We start from the raw sequence: 27,286 nt of genomic DNA, 5'->3' as shown, positions 1-27,286 counted from the left end.
AAAAAATTTTAAAAAAAGTTTAAAAAAGTTCTAGTGCACAGATTTTACTTCGGTAAAGTTATTTCAAGCTATTTTCTGATATCAAAAATGACATCCAATAGCTTTTTAATTTTTTCAATTAATAGATTTTATTATATATACGTTTAATTAAGTCAGGGGGTCGGAAATTTCAATTAAAATTGTAATCTTTTTAAAAATATTTAGAAATATACTGCCACCTAGTATTCGCCCACTTTTTACCTTTCTCCTCCTGAGACTTCTATGAAAATGTCCTGCGAAAGACAACACCAGCTGTTCTCAAGGTATTCTAGCTGTAAACACAATAACTCATCGATGTCAAATTTCACACAAAAGTGAGACAGGAAATTAAACTTTGAAGCTTTCTCTTCAAAATTTCTTTTACTTTCAGTTTACATAAAACTGAAAAAAACGCATTTCTTTCGTTTTTTTCAGTTTTATGTTTAATAACATTAAAATTAAAAATTCCTGAATCGAATCAAGCAAAAAGGAATTAAAGCAGCCAAGATAGACAAGTCAAGAAAATACTAGAGCAAAAGTAGTACTACAATCTTAAAAACAAATTAGAAATCTCCCAGGCTACAGGTGAAAAAACACATAACATTCATCTCTTAAATGCATTAAAGACGATTCCAAACATATGAATTGAATCAGAAAGGGCATTCTTGGTAGCAGAAATTTTCATTAGTTCAATCACTCGATCTGGCTGTTATTTGAGTATTGATCATCTTTACTTTTTAAAATCTTATTACAAAATACTATTGTAAATTTTTATATTATGTTTTATTTAAAAAGCAAAAATTACCTTTTAAGTTAGTAGTTTGATCTAAGTTTTTTTTTTAAGTTTTCAACTCAATTCAAAGCATTTTGTTGTTGTTGTATGCAGTTTCCAGCAAACTTTAATAAATATTTTTTTTTGTGAAAATTTCTACATAATTCAAAGTTAATTTTTAATATATATCTTACATATCATTATTAATATAATTTGGGAGGTTGCAGAACGTATTATATATCATTTTTCAAAGTAATTTAATTATATCACTTGATTTAAAGGTATTTTGTATATCTTAAAAATAATTAATTCTATACCAGGATTTCTCGCAATCATGGTACAAGCAAAAAATCAGGAAATGAGAAACCCTAATACAGGCATAACTAGTCAGTTTGTAAGTTATTAAGAAAGAACAAAGATGCCACTAATGCCTACAATGTACCGGGGGATGTAGTATACCTGTGAAAGATGACAGATTTTATAGAGATCTGGTGTACGTTGGTTCAATCAAGAGATTGCTTAAAAAACAAAGGAACATAAATATGATATACAAAACAAAAGGCAGACCACCTAGCAATATATCCTTCTGACACTGACATTGAAGCTAAACTATGACAAGCCAGTCTAATTAGACCCACCCTTCGCACCGATCAAATCAAAATTTTAAAAGCCCTGGAAATTTTTAAAACTGAACTAAAGGAAAAATATATCAATGAGCTGCTGCAAACTAGCACTTTGCAAGAGGAAAACGCAAACAAATGTGTACTGGCACAACCGATGACGTCAAAGGCTCTACCACTTTCTTCTTGCCTGCGCGGTTTGTCCTTTGATAGCACAGCAATACAAAAGTACGCTCAACTGTTACCAGAGTTCAACAGCTAGAGCAGTCATGCTAGCAGAAGAGAGTGGAGAAGATGGATGACTACATGAACATGTCACACGTTGAAAAAAAACAGTAGAATTTTATCTCTGTACGTAAATTACATGATCAATACATTCAATATTGAAAAGAAAATACATAGTATAAACGTTGTATATAAATAATTAGTTATATAAAAATAGTTTTTAGTTAGTTAAGCCTAACAAGGCTTAACTAGCCGAAAACTACAGTAAAGCATCGATTATCCAAATGTCAATCAACTGAAACGTCAATTAATCAAAAGCTTTCCAGTCAGCAAATCTAAATTTCCACTAGTGCTGTGGCACTGCAATGTTTGGCTATGTCTTGGGCCACTCCATTATTATTTTTGTTGGTGCGAGTGTTTTAGCTGGCAGCACTGACGCGACCATGAGAGGGTACTTAAGAACATGCCAGGATTTGAACAAATTTCAACCTGGGATAGGTTAACGTATTTTTTCGTACATAATCGGTTATCCAAAAAATCGATTTTCCGAACAACCCCAGTCCCCAATTGATTCCGATAATCGATGCTCTACTGTATTTTTATATAACTATTTCTTATCTAACTTATATTTTTATATAACTGCTGTTTCAAAATTTGGAACGAAAACTGACTGATTACACGTGCAGGTTATAATAAAAGGTTAATGTTATCTACAGTGACTAAAATGGCCTGCTTCTGACTGACCTCCTGGAGGGGAGCCGCCATGTTTAACGTCACTAGTTATTTATTCACGGTAGTTCTTGAAGTAAAAAAAAAAAAAAAAGGAAACATCTACTAAAAATATAGTTAATCAAACGGAAACGAGACGAACCTAACCAAAGTGCCTCCAGTTTAGTCACCATAGGTAACATTTACCTAATAAAATCTTTGTTCTATAGTGTAACGTTACGCAAGCAAACATTGTGTAGTTTGCAGCTGCTGCATGCTCGCGTGGCTTACCTTGCAAAAGCAGCTCATAGCATCATGTGGAAAAAGGCAGGGCATGGGAGCACGACCGAGCGTACGCTAGCTGTGGCTGCCTGTAGTTTGCAGTGGCTCTTAACAAGGTGGCAAACATTTCCCGTGCATGGCAGTCCTTTTTCAATGATCCAGAAAAAATTTATAAAGAAATAAAAAATAAATTCATTTCAGATGTATAAAAAAAATGTATTACTTAACCTTTATTTTGAATTTAACATTATCTAAATGTGAATTTTCACATATACTTGTTCTAATGTTTATGGTTCCTACTATTTGAAAATATTAAATTCAAACGTTTAGCACTCTCATAACAACATGACGCAAATCCTAAGGGGTTCGAAAATGTTTGTAACTTATTTAAATTAAATTATTTTTGCTGGTATAGTTTAAAAATTTTAGTGGAGTTATTTTATATGCATTTATCTTAACATTATGTAAAGTGTAATCATATCTCTGATAGTTCAAGAGTGAGTTTGTTACAGTATTCTAACATCGTTACATATACAGTGTGTTTGTTACAAAAGTATAGAAATACCATAAATTCTGTTTTTTCAAAATGTATTTTGAAATTATTATTGATAAAAAATAATGAATAATATTTCCATTATTTTACTTATTTTATCAGGATTTTTACATTTCATAAAGCAGCATAAACTTTTTATTTCCCACAAATACTCATTTTTTGATGAGTTACAGAAGTATAGGTAAACCACTTAAGTCTTGAAAATTAATTTTTTATAATAATTAAAATAAGAGTGGTTTAGGAAAGTCTCTGAGGCAAATTGCTGCAGCTGTAAATAGATCTATGAATGCTATTTGAAATCTTTTGCAACAAGGTGAAAATTATGGGCAAAAAAAAAAGTCAGGGCAACCTAAATGCAGTGGCGTAGCGTGGGTGTCAGCCACCTGGGTCGAAGGAAAATTTTGCCGCCCCTTATTTAGGTATTTTTACAAGATACTATTTACTGTGAAATTTTGCCGCCCCCTAAAAGTGCTGCCAAGGGCAGGCCTGCCGCTGCCACCCCCCTCTACGCTATGCCACTGCCTAAATGTTTAACTTTCAGAAATGATAAACAAATTTTGAAGCTTATAACAAATAAAAACATGTCAACAAAGCAAGCTGCTGCTGAATTACCAGTAGATTTATCTCATGTAACTGTTTGGAGAACTTTAAAAAACAATGACAACGTAAAATATTTAAAAATGACGTTTTAACCATCTTTAACTACCAAACACAAATCAATGCATTTAAACTGGGCTAAAGACAAGATGGAATGGACTGAAGAATGGCAAGAAATAATGTTTAGTGATGAGAAGTTTAATTTAGATGGCCCCCTGATGGGTTCGTATTATTGGCAAGATTTACAAAGAAAAAGCAGATTTAAAATGAGCCTGCAACAAGAAGATGGGTCTAACGATTTGAGATGGTTTTGGATGGAGAGGTAAAACTGATTTAGTATTTGTTGACAAAAATATGAACGCAGAAAAGTATCAAGAATTATTGTATGATAATATCATCGCATTTGGTGAATTAACTGAAGGTCATAAATAGAACTTTAAAAAAGATAACGCTCCCATCCATGCCTCAATGTCAACAAAAAATTGGTTTAAAAAAAATTTAAATCCCATTGAAAATTTATGGAAGATTTTATCAGCCATTGTTTATCAAAATGGGAAACAATATGAATCTGCAAATCAATTGAAAATTGCAATAATGCATGCATGGGATAAAATTAAAAATAAACAATTAAAAAAAAATTATAAATTCCATGCCTAACAGAATTTTTCAAGTAACTGTATCCAAAGGGGGTGAAACCAAATATTAAAAGTGTTAAAAGTAATTTTTAAATATATTTTAATGTAATTTTAGAAAGTGTACCTATACTTTTGTAACAAGTAAATAGTGAAAAGCTGTGATAACTTCTTTTATATTATTGTTTAAAAATAAGAAGCTTGAAAATGTTTTTGTAATTGTTTTAAAACATAAAACTGTTTCCTAAACAAAAATCTAAATAAATTTTGAAAAAACACAAAATTTGTGATATTCCTATACTTTTGTAACAGACTGTAGTGACTTTCCTCAGAAAAATAGAATTTAGACATCACTTAGTAGATAAGATTTAGCCCATAAAAGTGTAAACTATTTCCTAATACTATTCTGTCTACATCAGTAGTAATCCTATTATGTCCTAAATGTCAGAAAATTATCCAAATGTTCTTGAAAATCATATGCTAAGTCCCCTATATAAAAGGATTCGGATTCAGCAGATATTTGTTGCAAAGTTATCATGCAGACTCCTGATTTCTCTAAAAAACATTATTCTTATTGTTACAAAAAATTCAATGTAGAGATATTCAAGGTTCAATGGAAAGCATAATCCCTTGTTTCTTTAAAACAATAACTATAGAGTAATAGCCCCCTTAATATGAAATGGATGATTGAGAAAAATCATATTTGCACATTTGTCAGTAGTGTGTAAATCACTAGGTGGGACAGGTTATTTATTATCAACTCATGCAACATATGTTGTCTCTCAATTTTTACTACTAATGTAAATCCAATTGATTGTTGCACTGAAAATTTCTCAGGTTTCCAAGGTTCTTAGCCTCAAATGACAGACTTTCCTTATCAATTTTGCCTTATCCCAGATGATAAACACCCCAGGATTGCTCACATTTATTATATATAAGAAATTAATTCACTTAAAATGTATTTAAAAAATGCATTACTTAATCCTTATTTTAAATTTAACATTATCTAAATGTGAATTTTCACAAATACTTGTTCTAATGTTTATGGTTCCTACTATTTGAAAATATTAAATTCAAACGTTTAGCATTCTTCATTTGGTCCAGAAAGGGACCAAATCAGGCCCGAGATGTTGCTAGTTTATTATTAGAGACGTCCTGTTAGTGCTCTAATTCCACATGTCCATGCTCTCTTAGTAGAACCACTGTATATAACATCTTACGTACTTGAGCTCTACTAAGTATGCAATTTTAATTTGAAATAAGCATAAATAAGCTATACATTTATGTAATTTTCTTTATACATTCAGTCCAGTGTTAGGGGGTTACATTATTCATGCATTGCTCCCTGTCATGGCTAATAAGTCTGTCTTTCCATAGATAATTCCTGTATGTTACGTTACAGCTTCATAAATATCTAAGTTGGAACCACACATTCCGTATTTGCCAACTGCCAAATAATTGTCTATTTGTCCCCTTTGATTTGGCATAATACACCAGCAAGGAGTGGGAAACAGCAAATACTGAGTATTAGTTGGCAAATAGTCAAGAGTAAAACATCCACACTACTCACTATTCACCAAGATAGTGTTTGCTCAACATTTTGTAAATCCAAATATGTAGAGTCAACTTTAAGGTAGATTTAGTATATTTCAAAGCATAGTCATGCTAGACAACCTTATTTCCAAAACATATACATTCAATATGATTTATCAAATTCCCACAACTCTATTACCTAAATTATAATGTAAAATATCAAGCTAACAATACAAAAACAATTTGTACATGAGGCTAATTTATTTAATTTTATATATTATTAATTGCAATGTAGATTAACATCTACATTGCAATTAATAAAATATATAAAATAAAAATAAAATAATCTTTTTATAAAAAGACAAAAAAGTGTTAACTAGAGTGAACCAGTTGTTTGCATGGTACTCCCCACTGGAGTAACCAATTTTTATTAAACTGCTGCGCAATACTCCAGTTGGAGTAAGTGTCATTTTTCGTAATTAACTAGTTGGTGACGACTTAAGCACTGATTGGCTTTTACCTACAAAGAATAAGTCTGTTTCAATGAATAAGATATTTGTTACCACCCCGTATTTTTAAATTTACTAACAAAACTCCTCCTTTCCATGTTAAGTCTATGGGAGACCCTTGTTTTGTTCATTTGACAATCAAATCCTAGTTAGCATCCCCGTTGGGCTCTAATTGGTATATTATAGCTAAATGACTATCCTTTAACCAATAAGTGTTGACTTGGGTTTGTGGTGTGGGAACTTTCTTGGAAGAAGTTATACCAACTCAGAGCTACATTATCAGCTACAAATGTAAACAAACAATTATAAATCATTATTCTCATCTATTTTTAGCTTGAATTTAATAAATTTTTATGTATATTTATCCTATTTAACAGATAAGCATGTTTTTTAAACCATTCAGCCATAAATCTTTCAAAAAACAAAGTACTTCCGGTTATCATCGTACTTCCGTAATACATAAGAAATGCACGTATAGTCATTAATACAATAAAGTAATAATCACTTATTATAGTCTACAATTAGTACGATAGTATAAATAACATTTAAATAGAATCAAATACACATCATCAATAATAAAAGTGTATTGACCTAGATTTAGAAAGGCCACCACCCTTGCCGATCAGCTTTATAATCTATAGGCCATATTATTTCGCTACTTCGATTTAAAAAGCAGCAGTTTTTTTTATTTGACAGAATATAGACATATGTAAGTAACATATATTAATGGAATATTTATAAAAAAGGATTTTTTTTAATATTTTAAAATCTTAAATTTTATTAAACATACATAATATTTTGAAGTTAACAATTGTAAAGTGTAATACGTACGTGATAGAAAACCAAAAAAAAATCATATCTACAACAATTTTTAAGCGAGATATCGCAAATTAAAAAAACCACTTTAAAAATCACAAAACAACTATGCAATAACTGTGTTGTTTTGGATTATTGAGTGCACAGCTGACAGGTTAAAGAAAGGAAACAGATTGATGAATTAAATAAACATAAAATTAAAATTGATGGCTTTTAAAATCACTTATTAAAAAAAATCAAAATTAAATAATATAATCTAAAAAATTAAAAAGAAAAGGGGGGCACTTCAGACGTTCAATGGTGTTGGCATGATTTTTCAGCAAGTTTATCTTGAGAAAAAAGAAGGATTATTTAATGATGTTTTTGTGGCCAGCTCAGGCATATTTATTAATAATTACATAGATTATACTCATTATGGCTGAAATTGAACAAAACCCTGGGCCTTTACCACATTCTTTGTCAGAGAAGATAGCCTCCATTGACTAGTAGTAATAGTAATGCTGTTAAGGTGTCTAAGCCAGTAAATGTGAAAACTATGTTCCATAAACAACCTGTGACTTCTAAGGATACAGAGAGAAGTGAAAAAGTTTATGAAGACGACACGGAAAATAATTTTGAATCTGCATTAGTAGATTGTTTTGAGTATATGGACAAAGGATGATAGCCCAACTGCAGCTAGCTTATAACAGTTGTCAATTCAGGCCTCACATAGTTCTATAACTGAACAAATTATGGAAGTGAAAACAGAAATTAGCTTGATACATCAGGGATTTTAACACAAAGCTTGGTTCATTGGAACAGAAGGTTAACAAATTAGAAACATTATCATCTGATTTAGACAGGAACTTGGAAGCTCAACAGTATATCACAAATAATATTTTAAATATAACTAATCAACTTAATTTCATGTTATTTGGTTACCTGATGACTGATAATATAGACATTAAAGAAAGCTTAATAAACTTCTTTAAGGAAATGTTGAAATTGACTGAATTCAAGACACAGAAAATTACAGGTACTAGAAAACAATCTTCACTAGTGACTACCGGTACATATAAGATCAAATACAGCCTCTTCAACCTTCAAAATTCCGGTACACGACGACGAACGTTAACGAACTAACGCATGAGTCCAATTTGAGTCTTGACCAACACACTGTTGTACAATACGACAAAGATCTGCATTCCCTGTACAAGGAAATAGCACTAAAGAAGGGCATCAAGTTGGCATACTCGAGAACGCAATCTATCTACTTGCTCCTCAGAAACACTGAAGACAAACCAGATATTTTAAGAACACCAGGGGTGTATAGTATCTTGATAAGGGATCACAGGTTCCAAAGAGACTTGGAATATATTGGATCCACCAAGAGGTCCGTTCAAAACAGGATTTCTTAGCATAAGTATGACGTGGACAAAAAAAGATACTCCACCGCCCTGTCGACGTACACCACGAACCCCGATGTGAGAGCAGACTTCGATAACACCAGCCTCATTAAAAAGTCATTCGAAATGGACCACATCAGGGTCTTGGAGACCCTTGAGATTTACAAGGCAACCAAATTGGGGAAAATGTATTAATTTCAAGGACAGTAATGTCTTATCATATGCATGGCACTATACCTCTGAGGTGCATCCACATTGGTAGTTATGTATTATTCCTGAATAGATAGATTGCGTCATTATTACGATAGACTCCTGTCTATTAAATTTATTTTATATCTTTGATCGTTACTACACGCTGGAGATATTCAATGTTTTGAATTTCAAAAGCGTTCTATATTCATCGCATTCCATTTTGCAAGCGTCAATGAACCTGACGAAGATCTCGGTGGAGAATCGAAAACGTTAGTTCGTTAACATTCGTCGTTGTGTACCGGAATTTTGAAGGTTGAAGAGGCCGTATTTGATATTACAGGTACTTATAAAAAAGTGTGGGGGTCGGGAACCGTCAAAAATTAAATTACACAAGTTTAGGGTAGAGTACTGCCATGAGGTGTGTTTGTTGGACACACCTCCAATTGGATTCACTAAGTCGTCCAGGAATGAACCACTCAAGTGGATGAATGCTGAATCAAGTACAAATAACGAGTTTATTATCGAGAAAAAAGTTCTAGACAAAAATATAAAATCCGATTTAGGAAATTGGCCTATTCCTATCTATAAAAACGAGGGGGTACCTAATAGGGGTATCCAAAGTGCACAACTAACAACATACCAGGAAAAAATTTGTCTTCTCTTCTTTCTTCACTTTCTCTCTCTGTTCTCTTCTTCCTTTTTGTCTTCTCTCTCCTTTACTTGGCCCTTCACTAGGTCAGTTGTCTCGTCTGGTCAATCCCCTGAACGGCCAGTCAGTCAGTCTCTCTTAATCCTCTCTCTCTCTGTCAGTTTCGTCACTTTTCTACTTTATGTTTTGTTTTTGACCAATCATGCCTTAGATCTGGAAAAAAGTGAACAAATTTGTAAAATGTATAATTGGTCATCTAGTGGTCCTCCTCCTCTCTTGTCAACGAAGAATGATATGCGTCATATAACACCATCGAAAAAGAGGGAAACGACAGGCATTCCCCTCATCTTTTCCCCTCACATGTTAGATTTATAACAATTACTTGATAATTTTTTTGTTCTAATTTGTTTCTCTAAATTATTTTATGTCAATTTTACTAAAAATTTGGAAATAGGGCTCCCTAAAATTGGAAAAATTCCTTTACGCCACTGACTCATAGATAAGCAATCTCGATATCATGTTTACATACACATCTTTGCATCTTCCACATGTGGGTCTAAAGGGCATCCTGTCTGAATGCTAGCAGTTGTTTTTTCACACAACCATACAGAACAAAAAAGCTTAAAAAATAAACAGAGTTTAAAATACAAAAGAAAATGTGATTAATTAAAGCAAATACATACATTAGCAAAAAGATTAAAATAAAGTGACTAAAACTAAGATTATACAGATAATGTAAACAACAATTCACTTATATATATATATGTATGTATATATATATAATGACAATTTTTTTGGGGGGAAAAATGATGGGCCTCAAAAGAGGATGAACCCACAATCCTAAAAATCACTAAGTACTGTTCAAAGGAAAAATCAAATATCAGTCTATTACAGCTACAAAGAAGTATCCTGTGTTGAGAATTTAGCAATTTGCAACTATTTCCTAACCTCACTCTGAAGACTAGGGATTGTAGAGCTAAAATTCTTCCATTTTATATAGAAGCAAAAAAAAAGATATGCAAATTATAATAAATGATTATGTTATTTATAAGAATAAGAAAATTATAGCTTTATAAAGAACTGCTTGGTAAATACTAGATCTTTTTTAGATGTAGAAATCAATTGACTAATTTATTTAGTATTGTAAATACCAATAGTAACAACAACAATAAAAATATTGATGAATTAATTCATCATTAGACAGATATACTACGATTAACGTCATTAATTGGAATACCCAAAATACTAGAAATAAGTTTTCTTCTAATTATTTTAAGAAACTGAGACGTATGAAATTATAGGACTGGAAGAGACTTGGATTACTAAACTAACTGTAAAGGAGATCTCCTGCAAGCATCATTTAATTATCTTTTAGTTCCAGCAATAAAAAACCAGGAATTGGTACCCTGAAGAGAGAAATTATGTTGCTAAGAAAAAAATCCTTGGAAAATCTGGTTTATTCTTATTGAAGTACATACCGAATATTTGTGATGGTTAAATTGGAAGATTATAATTTTGATAAATATCCTAATGGATATTTAGCAATAATTGTTAAATTATACTCCTCCCTACGATACACTCCGTGGCCCATTTCAAGAAAATCGACAAAACTTTCTCAAACTGCTCACACTTTACATCATTGTGGTTAATTCTTGGAGATTTCAATGACAGAATAAGAAATGAATGTAATTCTAATTATAACAGGAATAATCAGATGGTTTATATTATAAGAATAAGTCAGGATACAGGAATCAACAAGAACAGAAATTTACTAATTAAATTTACTAATTAAATTTAAATTAAATTATCATTTTATTTTTAATATCTGTATGAGAGGATTATGCAGATAGACATACCTATATCTCAACAAAAGGTGCATCAGTGATTGACTATATTTTATGCTCTAAATTCATTTTGAACTATTGTGTTAGTTTCAAGGTCCTTGATAACGACTTATCAGATCACTTTCCAATACAGTTAATTATTAGATCAAGTACAAATTTACCAATTTTTAAAGAAAAGATAAGTAAAGGAAGAAATTTACAAACTAAATATAAATATCACAATAAAAAATTAAATATGTTATATTGTTCCAAATTATTGTTACAGGAAAACTGCTTCAAAAGTCATCACTGTAAATAAAAAACAGCATTTCATTAAGTACCAGCACTAATGATTTCAGAAAAAATATTAGAGCATTAATTAACAACTTTGATAAAAATAATTCAATTTCAACAAACGTTTTTGATTTAAAACTAGTAGTTGTATGTGTTAAACTATTCATCCAGCATTTGTAAGTAATTGTAGAAATGAATTTGTAATTAGAAAAAAAAAATGCATTTTGCAAGTAATTTTTCAGAAAATACTATACCCCACTTTAAAGAAATTGCAGCATCTTAACATCACAGAACAAAATAATAAAGAGTTTTTAAAAAATTTGAATACTCCCCAAACAATCATTCAGATGATACAGTAATTATGGAAAGTAATGAAGATTTTAAATATGAACATGAAAATTTTTGTTGTAAAAATAACAGCTCTTTAAAAAAGTATATGTTAGCATGCTGTCCTAATGATGCAGTCTTATCAACTATTTGCTCAGTTACTATAATATATATAGTTTTTTATATTAAAGAGATGTATGCTTTAACTCGGATGTCTAACCTTTTTTTCTCTCTAGGCCACATTGGAAGAAGTCATGGAGTTTTGGGCTGCAAGTATATTATATATACTTCTGGGCCAATCCTTAAATATACAAGTATATTTAAAAAATGTTTAACATGTCTAGAATATAGTAATAAGTATTAAAACTTAACACAAAAAAAGATTTTAAAAAATTTCTTCTGCATACACTTTCAATTTTTACTTAGAAATAGATAAATTAATTTACTTTTATAATAAAGAGACAAAAATTTATTTGAAAACACAAATATTTGTTTTATTTGGATCTCTAATTAATTAAAAATGACAAAACACCATTTTAAAGTGCATTTTTATTCGACTGATATATTTATATATAATGTGCGTCCCAAAAAGTAGCCAATGCACCAAATGATATTTTTTACGCCGAACAAAAAAAGGGTAGCCAAATCTGTCACAAAGTAGCCGAATCTTGCAATGCTGGAAGGAATGCTAAATAAAGCTGGAGTTGCAACTCAGGATTATAGACTCAAATTCAAGGAAAAGAGAGAAGGGACAAAAGATGGAGTGAGGAAGGTTGAAAAATTAAGGATTAAGGGTCAATATTTGCATAACAAAAAGATCTATTTAACATTACTCAATACTTTTTATCTTTTGGTCTTTCTCTCCTTTCCTCAAATTTGAGTCTATAATCCTTTGAGTCACAACTCCAGCTTTATTTGGTATTCCTTTCTCATTCACACATTTCTAAGTATTTGAAAATATTTCCTTTCCACTCAAAAATAAAATATGTATAAAGGCTTACGGCTTTGTGAATCTTCTTTATTAGGCCTCATTGGAACTTGCCTTGGGCCGCGAGTTGGCCACCCTTGATACAGAGCTTGTGCTCAACCATCATTTCGATGCAATCACGAACGTGTAAGAAATGTGTTGCTGCTCAAATCTGTTTACATCGGTTCACACTTGGAGATACGATTACTTTTTTATCTCTTACTACAATTCTCGACAAATGCGTTTAACAATCTGCCTTTTTTAAACACAGATACGCAGATTTTGTGGCGTAAGATAATTTAATTAGTCTCGTATCGTGTGCCTCAAACACGGCGTCGAAATGAAGGAATAACATGGACAACACCGCTTCAAATTAACGACTTCTCGCGTGTCCTTATTTAGTAACACCTCATTCAATGCTAGAATCTTATCAGGAATTGGACATTCTCCGTTATTTCGACAACTTTACGACGCGAAATAAATCCGTTTTATTCAAATTACTTTAAAATGTTACAAAAGTATTCATCTAGAAAGAGCGTAATACTTACAGAAAACGCATTTAGACTCAAGCAAAAGGTCTCCGGCTGAAGGTACAGTACGTCGTAGACTAATTACTTTAATTCATCATCTACAAGAAAAAGCGGCGACATTAAAAACGAAGTCTTCGTTCCTTTTTTTCTTTCGGGGTTTATATGGAGATTTTAACCATGTTTCGGCTTTTTCTCCCGACAAGCCCGCGTAACTAGGTGAAAAGTCCTGCACGGTATATGTAGTTTTCTAGGAGTTTCGTCACAGTTGCCAGATGTTTTTAGTGTTTCTAGCCAAAAATTTTCTAAAAAGTAGCCGAAAAGCAGCCAACACAAAAATTCTTTTTAAATAGCCCGAGATATGACAATAGAATAAAAAACACAGCATTCGTTTTTTTATCAATAACTTTAATCACAATAAATGTTTTCGGCCAATTTACAGGCCTTGTGAATTGATCGGATATTAGCATCGCAAGACTCAAAATTCAAGGTGTGACAATTTAATTGCAGGACTGGTTGTATAGCACTGCAGTGTCAGCGTGCTGAAACTTGTCTAAGCTTGTCATAATAGTTTAACCATCTGGCTATTTGTCTGCAAAGATTTGTTCGTGTCTCGTAACTCGTTCTTTTTTTGTACTCTATTCACATATTTCTGTGAGAAAGTGCTATCACGTTTTTTCATGGAACAAAAAGCGAACATTAAGTTTTGTTACAAGTTGGATAAAAGTGCAACAGAGACGTATGCCTTCATCAAGCAAGTTTATGGGAATGATGCCCCTATCCTGCTCTCATGTCCTCTAGTGGTTTGCGCATTTCAGGGATGGTCGGGAAGACCTTGAAGACGATGCTCGCGCTGGATGACCTCAATCAGTTCGAACACCAGAAAACATCGAAAAAATCAGAGACTTGCTGCGATATGACCGTGGAATGTCTATTCGGATGGTAGCGGAACTGGTATCAATCTGGAGACAACTCGCTTAATCATCACCGAAGATTTTGGCAAAAGAAAAATCTGCTCCCGCATCGTTCTGCATTATCTCACTGAGGTCCAAAAGCATCTCCGGCTGAAAATGTGTCAACAGCTCATTCAAGATGTTGATGTTGACCCCTTTTTACTGGATTCCATAGTAGCAGGTGACGAAACGTGGTGTTTCTAGTATGACCCGGAAACCAAGAGAGAAAGTATGAATTAGTGCACACTACAATTTCCACGGCAAAAGGTTAGTTGGTTGGTTAGTTCTAGTTTTTTGGCACAAGAGCCATACAGGCTATACTGCGCCATGACAAATGGTAAAATTAAACAAAGCTAAATATATATATCACAAAACGTCAATACAACACAAAAACACATACAAGTGCAAACAAACAGTACAACAAAAATATAAATATATACTAAATAAATAAAAAATAAATAAATAAATTAGTTAAATCTCTTTATTAATATTTATAACTTTCAAAAAGTTCAGTAACTTATCAAGATTTGACCTCTGGCCCAAAATCTCTCTCAAACTTGCATTTCCGAAATACTGTCCGCGACTCTGGTCAAAAGCAACACAGTTGCAAAGTATGTGTTTGACACTTAAAATACAAATGCAATACTGGCATACTGGCTGGTCATCACCCTTTAAAAGGTATTGATGAGTAAGCCGAGTATGTCCAATCCTCAGACGAGTAAGAATTACTTCAGATCTCCTATCATACTGTTTGTTGTGTGTCCAATTTTCTATTATAGGTTTGATCTCGTAAAGTTTATTGTGGACTTGTTCGTTCCACACATTTTGCCATCTCTCGGCTACTCGTTTTTTAACGACCAGCTTCAAGTCACCTCCTTCAATAAACATTCTATGCTGAGAAGGACTTGCTGACTTTGCAGCTGCGTCAGCTTCTTCATTCCCTCTTATACCTACATGGCCTGGGACCCAACAAAATTTTACAAGAATATTACTCGCAATAAGATGGCAAAACAGTTTGCGAATTTTAATCACTATAGAGTGAGAACTCAGGTTCATGTGAGATCAAAGCCTGAAGTGCACTAACTGAGTCAGTGTAAATAACACAGCGACGATGACCTTTACTAATTATATATTTTAAAGCTAGGTAAATAGCCTGCAACTCTGCAGTAAAGATGGAAGAATTCGATGCAATTTGTTCTGCCACGATCTCATCCTGGCAGACAAAGGCTGAGCCAACGTAATCAACCGATTTCGATCCATCAGTATAAATAGGAATTAAATTCCTGTCGTGGTGTTGAATTTCTGCAAAGTGCTGCCTATAGACGTAGTCCGGGGTGGATTCCTTAGGAAACTGCTTTAAGCTAAAGTTAACATTAATCACAGGAGTTGACCAAGGTGATATATTATCGACCTCGACCTGTGAAATGTTGCTTGTGTCCAGGTCAATCGTGCTGCTTACATTCTCCATTCTAATGTCAAATGTAGGGACACAACTTGGGCGAGCTGTAAATAATCTTTTCAGCTGAGTATCTGATACTCTACAATAAACTGAAGGTTTAGCCAGAGATTTCTGTTTAATGTAATAGAACAAAGACAACTGCTCTCTCCTGAGAGATAGTGGAGGCTCATAAGCATCCACGTACAAACTTTGAACAGGAGAAGTTCGAAATGCACCAGTGCACAAACGCAATGCTTGATGGTGGATTGGATCCAGCATCCGAAGAGTAGATTCTCGCGCAGAGCCATAAACAACACATCCATAATCCAGCTTAGAGCGAACGAGGGCTCTATATATCCTGAGCATCGAACATTTGTCTGCTCCCCAGGATGAGCAGCATAATACCTTTAAAAGGTTCAGAGATTTTAAACATCTACTCTTCAAATTGTGCAAGTGTGGTAAGAACGTCAATTTATGGTCAAACACGACACCCAAAAATTTTGCTTCATTGACCATTGGGATTTTAACCCCATTTAGGTGAATTTCAGGGTCCAGGTGCAAACCACGCCTTCGGCAAAAGTGGATGCACGAGGTCTTCTCTGCATTAAAAGTAAAACCATTGATCTTGGACCAATTGTCTATGCGATTTAGGGAGGTTTGCAGTTGTCTTTCAATAAAACTCATGTTAGTAGACTGACAGGAGATCTGAAAGTCATCCACATACAAGGAGTGTTTCACACTGGGAGGAAGACACTTAGCTATGCTGTTAATTTTGATTAGGAACAGAGTCACACTCAAAATACAACCTTGAGGAACACCTTTGTGTGAAAAGCCTAGATAAAGTGTTGCCAATCCTAACTTGAAATCTTCGATTCTGCAAGAAGTTTTTTATAAAAATTGGCAAATTACCCCGCAATCCGAATTTGTGCAGATCACGGAGTATCCGTATTGCCAGCAGCGATCATAAGCCTTCTCTATATCGAAAAACACAGACACTAAGTGCTGTCATCTGACAAACGCTTTGCGAATAGATGTTTCAAGGTTTACTAAATTGTCTGTGGTACTTCTGTTCCTACGAAATCCACTCTGATGTAATGAAAAGTAGTTCTTTTCCTCTAAGAGGAACATCAGGCGTCTGTTTACCATTCTCTCGAAAAGTTTGCAGAGACAACTAGTCAGAGAAATTGGTCTATAATTAGAGGGATTCTTGCTGTCTTTACCTGGCTTGGGAATGGGAATTATGATAGATAGCCTCCAAGAGTCAGGAAAAGTATGTTCTGTCCATATTCTGTTGAACAGATTCAAAGGGTTACTAAGGGAATTGTCTGACAGATTTTTAATCATGCTGTAATGGCAATAATCTCTAAAAAATTGTAAAATTTCTTAAAAATAAACGAGTTTCAAAAATTAACTCTTTTTTATCCGATTTCGAAAGAGCTAAGAACTGAGATGGACACCGTGAAATTAATAAATATTCCTTACTTTATTATTCATTATCCATACGTTGTTATTCAAATTATCCAACAATCCGATAACAACCAGCATAGATTTTGCCTCATCAGTGGATATTACACCTTTACAACAGTGTTACATTTATATTCTATCAAGTTTTCCCAGCATGCATCTACAGATAACCCGGTATTCAGATTGATGACATTTGCATAATTTTTGATACAATAATGTTCCGCGATGCGTCTTGTTACAAGATTTTCAATTTTATACAATTAAATATTATATAAATTGAAAATCTTGTAACAAGACGCATCGCGGAACATTATTGTATCAAAAATTATGCAAATGTCATCAATCTGAATACCGGGTTATCTGTAGATGCATGCTGGGAAAACTTGATAGAATATAAATGTAACACTGTTGTAAAGGTGTAATATCCACTGATGAGGCAAAATCTATGCTGGTTGTTATCGGATTGTTGGATAATTTGAATAACAACGTATGGATAATGAATAATAAAGTAAGGAATATTTATTAATTTCACGGTGTCCATCTCAGTTCTTAGCTCTTTCGAAATCGGATAAAAAAGAGTTAATTTTTGAAACTCGTTTATTTTTAAGAAATTTTACAATTTTTTAGAGATTATTGTTTTTAAATATACAATAACCGATCCCATTGCTTGATATTTGTTTATGCTGTAATGGATTTTATCCGGCCCTACAGCAGTATTCCCCGAGCGAGAGATTGCTGTACATAGTTCTACTTTGCTGAATGGCACATTATATTCCTCATTAGATGGAGAGTGGAAGTTTAGATATTGTTTTTCACTTTGGACTTTATAAGCCTGGAAATTTGTTGTATACATAATATTGCTGGATGAAGACGAAAATGTTTCACCCAACAAATCAGCAATACCTTTTATGACACTGATTATTGTGCCATTATTTTCCAGCATGGACAGAGAGTGAGAAGCATATTTCCCATTAATTTTATGGATTTTATCCCACACTGCTTTTGAGCTGGTGGAAGATGTTATGCTAGAAACATACTTCCTCCAGGAATCCCTTTGGCTTTGCCTCCTTATTTTTCTGGCATTTGCCTTTGCTTTTTTAAAAGCTATCAAATTCTCAGCAGTGGGGTATCTTCTGAAAATCCCCCATGCTTTCTTTTGTTTTTTAAATGCTGCCTCACAATTCTGATCCCACCATGGTTTCGGATGTTTTGGATATCTGGTTGACGTTTTCCCCATTGTTTTTTCGGCTGCCTGAATAATACTGGAAGTGACAACTTCTACTGCATCATTGATATCGGCAGTATTGACCATTTCCTCCGTGATGTTAGCCAAAGAGGAAAATGCAGGCCAATCTGCCGTTTCAAATTTCCAGCGTGGTGGACGGGCTGTTTCACAGCTTTCTCTGCCGCGATATTTTAAAAATATTGGGAAGTGGTCGCTGGAAAGTGGATTACATCCAACCTTCCATGTAAACGCTGAAAACAGATTTGGACTAGCTAATGTCAAATCAATGGCAGTAAATGTTCTTGTTGGGGCGTGGAAGTATGTCACTTCTCCAGTATTAAATAAATACAGTTGGTGATTGCCTATAAATCTCTCAATGGCCCTGTCTCGACGGTTTATGTCGGGACTGCCCCACATTGGGTTGTGGCCATTGAAATCACCGAGTAAAAGGAATGGAGTCGGCAGTTGTTCGACCAAGGCATCCAATTCATCTTCATCGACTCTGACATCTGGTGGCAAGTATATGGAACAAACTGTGACAGTTACTCCAATAGAGATTTTGACTGCCACCGCTTGCAGCTCTGTTGTTATTTGTACCGGTAAGGACGGGATGCGGTTTGAAACCAGTATAGCCACACCTCCACTGGCGCGAGTGTGGCTATCATCATCCTTACGGTAAAGATTAAATCCTTTTAAAGTAATTTTTTCTCCAGGTTTTAGATGTGTTTCCTGGAGTGCCATGCAGAGAGATGTGGTAGGTGATGTCATGTGTTTAACGTCAAAAAAGTTGTTGCGGAAACCACGACAGTTCCATTGGATTATTTTGTAATCCATTATGTGGTTGAGGCAGCATTCTTTATAAAAGTATCCCTCTTTAGTTTTACAGCCGATTTGCCTTTTGGAGGCGAGTTTGGTGGTGTAACCACCTTATTAGTCTCCTCATCTGAGAAGTCAGAGAACTCACTCATAGACTGAGTCTCTGATCTTTTAGATTTAGAGAGGGCTGATTTTAATTTTTGTTTGTTCAGTGGGTTCTTATTAGCTTTTTTAGAACCCACATTTCTGGTTACTATCCCTGCTTTAGGTAGGGGTGTTTTTTTCTTTATATTCTCCTTTACTTCTGTATCTGTAGATTGAGTTAACAAGCATCTAGCATGGCGAGTGAAAGATTCATTTGGTGAAACGGAAATTTCTGTCTGAACCGCACATGTCTTTGTGGACTTCAAAACAGAAGCAAATGTCTTTTGTTGTAATGATGCACTTTGAGTGACCATGCGCCGAGCCTCTGGGTAAGGTATGTTGTTAACTGTTTTTAGGCGTTGAATTTCTTTTTCTCTTTGCCATGCAGGGCATTTCCGAGAATAGGCAGGATGGGCATCCTGGCAGTTCACACAGTGTGGAGTACTTTTACATTCAGTACTGTTGTGGCCTTCAGTTCCACACTGTGCACATAAGCTTTTGCCTCGGCAGGAGGTCTGGGAATGTCCAAATCGCTGGCATTTGAAACAACGCAGCGGATTTGGAACGTATGGTCGAACTGGGCATCGAAGATATCCCGCAGTCACGAATGATGGCAATGTCGGCTTTCCGAAAGTGAGAATAAGATGTTTAGTCGGTATCAACTTGCCATCACGACGAATGGAGATGCGTCGGACAGCAATGACACCTTGATCTGCAAGACCGATCTGGATATCTGATTCATCTTCAGACATCAGATCGATCTCGGATATCACACCACGTGATGAGTTCAAACTTGCGTGTGGTGTGATGGTGACTGTTATGTCTCCTAGAGATGTCATTTTTAAAAGCTTTGCTGACTGTTGAGAGGAGGCTGCTTCTATCAGTAAGTCCCCTGACCTCAACTTTTGTATTTTCTTTAAATTCCCGATAGTTGATTCAAACAACTTTTGAATTAGGAAAGGGGAACACTTGGACATAGGTTTTTCAGTAGTACTATGTACTATTAGGTAGGTTGGTTGGTTAGATGAACTGACCTCCTTTGCTGGTAATACATCAGTCCTTGTAATTTTTGATTTTGTTGAATCCATGTTTAAAAATAACTATTCAGCTCCTAGTGACCCCACCCACCATGGGGCCCAACAAGGGGATGCCGTCACATGGGAGACTCCCATAGACCGTCACACCAGGGTTTCCCAGGAGCTATACCCTCACAATGCAGTCAGGAAGAGCACATCTTGCCTGACGTGTCCGCCCGGTCTGCATCGATCGGTTGACTCCAAGCCGAGGTCAACAATGACTCAACGACCAGCCGATTGACTCAAACGGAGCCTGATTTGAGCCTCCCGTTTATCCGAAGCAGGGGCCAAAGCAGTGTGTTGGGGACGTTATGTTGCCCCTCAACTACCAGGATCCCCCTTTCCGGCATACGGGACACCACGCACGGCAAACACGTGGGTGGGCGTTCAGATCCCAGGGATGGTAAAGAAGGGTTACTAAACCATCTCTGGGAGGTCCCCTCACCACGGACAGGAACCCACATCGAGGGGTCCACAGCAAAAGAATTTCTACTTTGAAAAATCGAAAACGAAGGTGATGCTGATCACGTTTTTTGACAGCACGGGGATCATTCACAAAGAATTTTTCCCTCAGGTCAGACAGTTAATAAGCATTGTTACGTACAAGTCTTGGATCGACTGTTGAAGAGAATTCGTCGGGTTAGGCCTCAGTTTGCAGCAAGAGGAAGCTGGGTACTGCTGCTCGACAATGCCTGCCCTGCACACTGCAACTGTTGTCAAGGAGTTTTTGGCCAAACGTGGCATTATGGAGTTGAGTTACCCAGGGCCGGATTTACCAATTCAGGGGCCCTGGGCACAAATTCGGTAAGGGCCCCTTTAAGAGTAGGCAAATTTGATGATTTGGAAAATTTACACAAAATACTGTACTGTACTTTCAAGTAGATTTTAACTAGAAAGTTGTAAATTTCATTTAAAAATAAGGTTATTGTGAACATACGTATATTTTATTGTGTAAAACTAATTATTTTAATTTAATTGAAAAATACCAATGTAAAATTTTTTAATCACTAACTCAACTCAGCTTCTTACTAAATATACTAGTTACATCTAATACACCTTATTGCTGAGAACATACATTTATTACGTATAACTAACGTTTTCGGCCCACTTTATGGGCCATCCTCAGGTTACAGTTGTTCGACTCTAATACAAAATCGAACACGTTCAAAATTAAATTAAATTAGAACATACATTTTAAATTTAAACAAATAGAACAAGTATAACACCAAATAATAAATAAGAAAATCCAAATAAAACACAAATGTAAATGAAAATAAAATACGGTGACTGGCCGTAAACATTAAGGAAAATTCTTTATCCTTTAACGCATATATCTATTGAGCCTCTGTATAAGCATTATTATGTGTGTTACTTTTTACCATGTACTTCCATGATGACGGTAACCCCGTCGCATCTTTATAATTTAAACATCTGCCAGACAAACCCGCTCTGTAAATTTCGCATTTCTCCGTAATGGATGATAACGTTGGCGAGTGTACTTTTGCAAGAATTTTGGCATCCTCCCATTGCACAACAGAACCATCGGCTTGCGCAATCCTGGATAACGCTGTTGAACACTTGTTTTTTGCGACATCATACTGGTGCTCTTTAATCCTCACTCTAAGATTTCTATTGGTGACCCCTACGTAGTCCTTATCAATTCCCAATTGCTCATTTTTGTATGGAATCGCATAAACTCCTGCCTGCTCTCTATCGCCAATTCTTTCTTTGTCATTTCTAATCAACTTATATACTGTGGGGGCCCTTTTACATAATATACTGGCGTTTTTGTGTCTCGATATTTGCTTCATAATAGGGAAGAGACATTTATTATAGGTAAACTTTGTGAAGTTACCCCCAGCTTCAGGTTTCTTCTTAGAGTTGCTCTTAGGCTTTACGTATGCTGTTATTAAACGCTCTATAGACCTTGTTTCAAACCCTAACTCCTTTGCCACCATTTTTATTCTACCTAGCTCATCCATCGTGTCCATTATATTCGAGCAATACAAAAATGCTCTTCTGATTAGGGCCCTAAATGCGGATAATTTATAAACGGTTGGGTCATTAGAATTTGCCGGAATATACATCGGATCATGTGTGGGTTTGATGTACACCTTCGTGTACAAAGTTCCATTCCTAAACTCAATGCCAACATCCAAGAAGTGTAGTTGCTTGCTACTAATTTGCTCAAGGTTAAGTTTTAAGCCATGCTGGTTAGAGTTCATTTGGTCTAAGAATCGTTGAATCATTGCATCATTATTCCAAATAATTAGAACGTCGTCTACATATCTTTTGTACATGATTATGTATTCATTATAGTTGAAAATCGTCATGCGTTCCATTCTTCTTACCACCAACTCACAGAGCAGGCCAGACATCGGGCTGCCCATAGGGACCCCTCTTAACTGCTTGTAAACTTTACCTTGGAAACTGAAAAATGACTGAAAGCATATCAGATCGACCATTGTCTCTAAATCTTTTTTGTGTTCGTATGCTTTTGGGTGCAACTCACATAACAGGTTCATTAACTCTTCAAAACATGAGGTAAGATTTATTGATGGAAACATACTCTCGAAATCCATAACAGTCCCAATTTCTTTGTCCATTAACGATATATCATGCAGGTTTTTAACTAAACTAAAAGCGTCTTTTGTGACGAATTGGTAGTCTTCAATTAATGGTGTTAAATGCCTATGCATACGTTTCTCCAGAATGTAGGTTGGTCCTTTACATTTCTCTACTACCGGTCTGACCTCTTGACGCATGACGATTTTCAACTATAATGAATACATAATCATGTACAAAAGATATGTAGACGACGTTCTAATTATTTGGAATAATGATGCAATGATTCAACGATTCTTAGACCAAATGAACTCTAACCAGCATGGCTTAAAACTTAACCTTGAGCAAATTAGTAGCAAGCAACTACACTTCTTGGATGTTGGCATTGAGTTTAGGAATGGAACTTTGTACACGAAGGTGTACATCAAACCCACACATGATCCGATGTATATTCCGGCAAATTCTAATGACCCAACCGTTTATAAATTATCCGCATTTAGGGCCCTAATCAGAAGAGCATTTTTGTATTGCTCGAATATAATGGACACGATGGATGAGCTAGGTAGAATAAAAATGGTGGCAAAGGAGTTAGGGTTTGAAACAAGGTCTATAGAGCGTTTAATAACAGCATACGTAAAGCCTAAGAGCAACTCTAAGAAGAAACCTGAAGCTGGGGGTAACTTCACAAAGTTTACCTATAATAAATGTCTCTTCCCTATTATGAAGCAAATATCGAGACACAAAAACGCCAGTATATTATGTAAAAGGGCCCCCACAGTATATAAGTTGATTAGAAATGACAAAGAAAGAATTGGCGATAGAGAGCAGGCAGGAGTTTATGCGATTCCATACAAAAATGAGCAATTGGGAATTGATAAGGACTACGTAGGGGTCACCAATAGAAATCTTAGAGTGAGGATTAAAGAGCACCAGTATGATGTCGCAAAAAACAAGTGTTCAACAGCGTTATCCAGGATTGCGCAAGCCGATGGTTCTGTTGTGCAATGGGAGGATGCCAAAATTCTTGCAAAAGTACACTCGCCAACGTTGTCATCCATAACGGAGAAATGCGAAATTTACAGAGCGGGTTTGTCTGGCAGATGTTTAAATTATAAAGATGCGACGGGGTTACCGTCATCATGGAAGTACATGGTAAAAAGTAACACACATAATAATGCTTATACAGAGGCTCAATAGATATATGCGTTAAAGGATAAAGAATTTTTCCTTAATGTTTACGGCCAGTCACCGTATTTTATTTTCATTTACATTTGTGTTTTATTTGGATTTTCTTATTTATTATTTGGTGTTATACTTGTTCTATTTGTTTAAATTTAAAATGTATGTTCTAATTTAGTTTAATTTTGAACGTGTTCGATTTTGTATTAGAGTCGAACAACTGTAACCTGAGGATGGCCCATAAAGTGGGCCGAAAACGTTAGTTATACGTAATAAATGTATGTTCTCAGCAATAAGGTGTATTAGATGTAACTAGTATATTTAGTAAGAAGGCTGAGTTTGAGTTAGTGATTAATTATGGCGTCACCGGCCTGTCTATATAGGAATTATAGAAAACTGGCTGTAAAGATTGTGAAGATTGACTCCAGATTAAAATTTTTGAAAGAGTGTCGGGTAAGAAGAGTCTATCCAATGTCCATTTTTAGAATTAAGTTGCCAGAAGAATGTATGTCCATGCGAGAAAGAGTAAGAAAGCTATGCTTAAATAGTTCAATTAAACGTGTAAAGAATATGAAGTACAGAACCATTAAAGAAATAGTGGAGCTTGAAGAGAATATATTTGAAAAGAACCCAGATATGTTAGCGAGTATCAATTTAAGAGTGGTTGGCTTAACTGACAGGATAACCATTAGTTTAAGGAAGAAATACAGAAATAAACTGCTGTGGATTACAAAAAAGCAACCGTCCAAGACTACGAGCACTTTGAAGCCAACCCCGTATATATTATGGGATCAGATTCAACTCCCGCAATGTGTGGAACGAATCCTGGAAAAAGGTCCTAATTATGTTCCGGACAGCAATAAGAACTGGAGAGGTGTGGTAGCCGAAATTGAAAGAGGAATTGTAGGTATGTGTGAAGTTGATAAAGACTATTACAGATGGAAGACGGTATTCAAAACTGAAAAATGCTGTAGAAGGCAGGGTAAAGAGTTGTGCATTAACCAAGCTAAAAAATGGTTGAATGCTAATGATATAGTGGTCACTAGGGCTGATAAGAGTAAGCATTTAGTCTTAATGAAGAAACAAAGGTACAATGAAGCCCTAGATGAATATATAAGGAAAACTGAGTGTGAAGAGGTGGACCGAACTGTTGTTGAAAGAATTGACAGAAAATTAAGAAGATTAGAAAAATCGCCCATAGCATCGTTGTTCCCTTTCCTAAAAGGGGCCCACATCACCTGCCCAGGCGTACCTAGGTTGTTTGGGTTCGCAAAGATACATAAAAGCGGTAAAGAGGTCAGACCGGTAGTAGAGAAATGTAAAGGACCAACCTACATTCTGGAGAAACGTATGCATAGGCATTTAACACCATTAATTGAAGACTACCAATTCGTCACAAAAGACGCTTTTAGTTTAGTTAAAAACCTGCATGATATATCGTTAATGGACAAAGAAATTGGGACTGTTATGGATTTCGAGAGTATGTTTCCATCAATAAATCTTACCTCATGTTTTGAAGAGTTAATGAACCTGTTATGTGAGTTGCACCCAAAAGCATACGAACACAAAAAAGATTTAGAGACAATGGTCGATCTGATATGCTTTCAGTCATTTTTCAGTTTCCAAGGTAAAGTTTACAAGCAGTTAAGAGGGGTCCCTATGGGCAGCCCGATGTCTGGCCTGCTCTGTGAGTTGGTGGTAAGAAGAATGGAACGCATGACGATTTTCAACTATAATGAATACATAATCATGTACAAAAGATATGTAGACGACGTTCTAATTATTTGGAATAATGATGCAATGATTCAACGATTCTTAGACCAAATGAACTCTAACCAGCATGGCTTAAAACTTAACCTTGAGCAAATTAGTAGCAAGCAACTACACTTCTTGGATGTTGGCATTGAGTTTAGGAATGGAACTTTGTACACGAAGGTGTACATCAAACCCACACATGATCCGATGTATATTCCGGCAAATTCTAATGACCCAACCGTTTATAAATTATCCGCATTTAGGGCCCTAATCAGAAGAGCATTTTTGTATTGCTCGAATATAATGGACACGATGGATGAGCTGGGTAGAATAAAAATGGTGGCAAAGGAGTTAGGGTTTGAAACAAGGTCTATAGAGCGTTTAATAACAGCATACGTAAAGCCTAAGAGCAACTCTAAGAAGAAACCTGAAGCTGGGGGTAACTTCACAAAGTTTACCTATAATAAATGTCTCTTCCCTATTATGAAGCAAATATCGAGACACAAAAACGCCAGTATATTATGTAAAAGGGCCCCCACAGTATATAGGTTGATTAGAAATGACAAAGAAAGAATTGGCGATAGAGAGCAGGCAGGAGTTTATGCGATTCCATACAAAAATGAGCAATTGGGAATTGATAAGGACTACGTAGGGGTCACCAATAGAAATCTTAGAGTGAGGATTAAAGAGCACCAGTATGATGTCGCAAAAAACAAGTGTTCAACAGCGTTATCCAGGATTGCGCAAGCCGATGGTTCTGTTGTGCAATGGGAGGATGCCAAAATTCTTGCAAAAGTACACTCGCCAACGTTGTCATCCATAACGGAGAAATGCGAAATTTACAGAGCGGGTTTGTCTGGCAGATGTTTAAATTATAAAGATGCGACGGGGTTACCGTCATCATGGAAGTACATGGTAAAAAGTAACACACATAATAATGCTTATACAGAGGCTCAATAGATATATGCGTTAAAGGATAAAGAATTTTTCCTTAATGTTTACGGCCAGTCACCGTATTTTATTTTCATTTACATTTGTGTTTTATTTGGATTTTCTTATTTATTATTTGGTGTTATACTTGTTCTATTTGTTTAAATTTAAAATGTATGTTCTAATTTAGTTTAATTTTGAACGTGTTCGATTTTGTATTAGAGTCGAACAACTGTAACCTGAGGATGGCCCATAAAGTGGGCCGAAAACGTTAGTTATACGTAATAAATGTATGTTCTCAGCAATAAGGTG

The 27,286-nt window shown here is 35.0% G+C and overlaps 2 protein-coding genes and 1 long non-coding RNA gene across 3 annotated transcripts; 1 reads left to right on the top strand and 2 right to left on the bottom strand.

Annotated features, from left to right (window-relative positions):
- Positions 1–9,343: 9,343 nt before the first annotated feature.
- LOC136982440 (uncharacterized) lies at positions 9,344–13,635 on the bottom strand. The gene is made up of 2 exons (XR_010881894.1): positions 13,451–13,635; positions 9,344–9,704 (listed from the first exon to the last, which is right to left on the bottom strand). It is a non-coding gene; the product is annotated as an uncharacterized lncRNA (long non-coding RNA).
- An 8,244-nt stretch (positions 13,636–21,879) lies between these two features.
- On the bottom strand, positions 21,880–23,310 carry LOC136982433 (uncharacterized). Its single transcript, XM_067278919.1, has one exon. It carries the CDS (start codon positions 23,308–23,310, stop codon positions 21,880–21,882), a length of 1,431 nt encoding a protein of 476 aa, XP_067135020.1.
- Positions 23,311–24,646: 1,336 nt separating this feature from the next.
- On the top strand, positions 24,647–27,004 carry LOC136982432 (uncharacterized). Its single transcript, XM_067278918.1, has one exon. It carries the CDS (start codon positions 24,647–24,649, stop codon positions 27,002–27,004), a length of 2,358 nt encoding a protein of 785 aa, XP_067135019.1.
- Positions 27,005–27,286: the final 282 nt, after the last annotated feature.

Source organism: Centruroides vittatus, unplaced genomic scaffold (genome assembly GCF_030686945.1).
Source record: "Centruroides vittatus isolate TY-2023 unplaced genomic scaffold, ASM3068694v2 contig_828, whole genome shotgun sequence".
Taxonomy (NCBI): domain Eukaryota; kingdom Metazoa; phylum Arthropoda; class Arachnida; order Scorpiones; family Buthidae; genus Centruroides; species Centruroides vittatus.
This window is presented reverse-complemented; position numbering and strand designations above follow the sequence as displayed.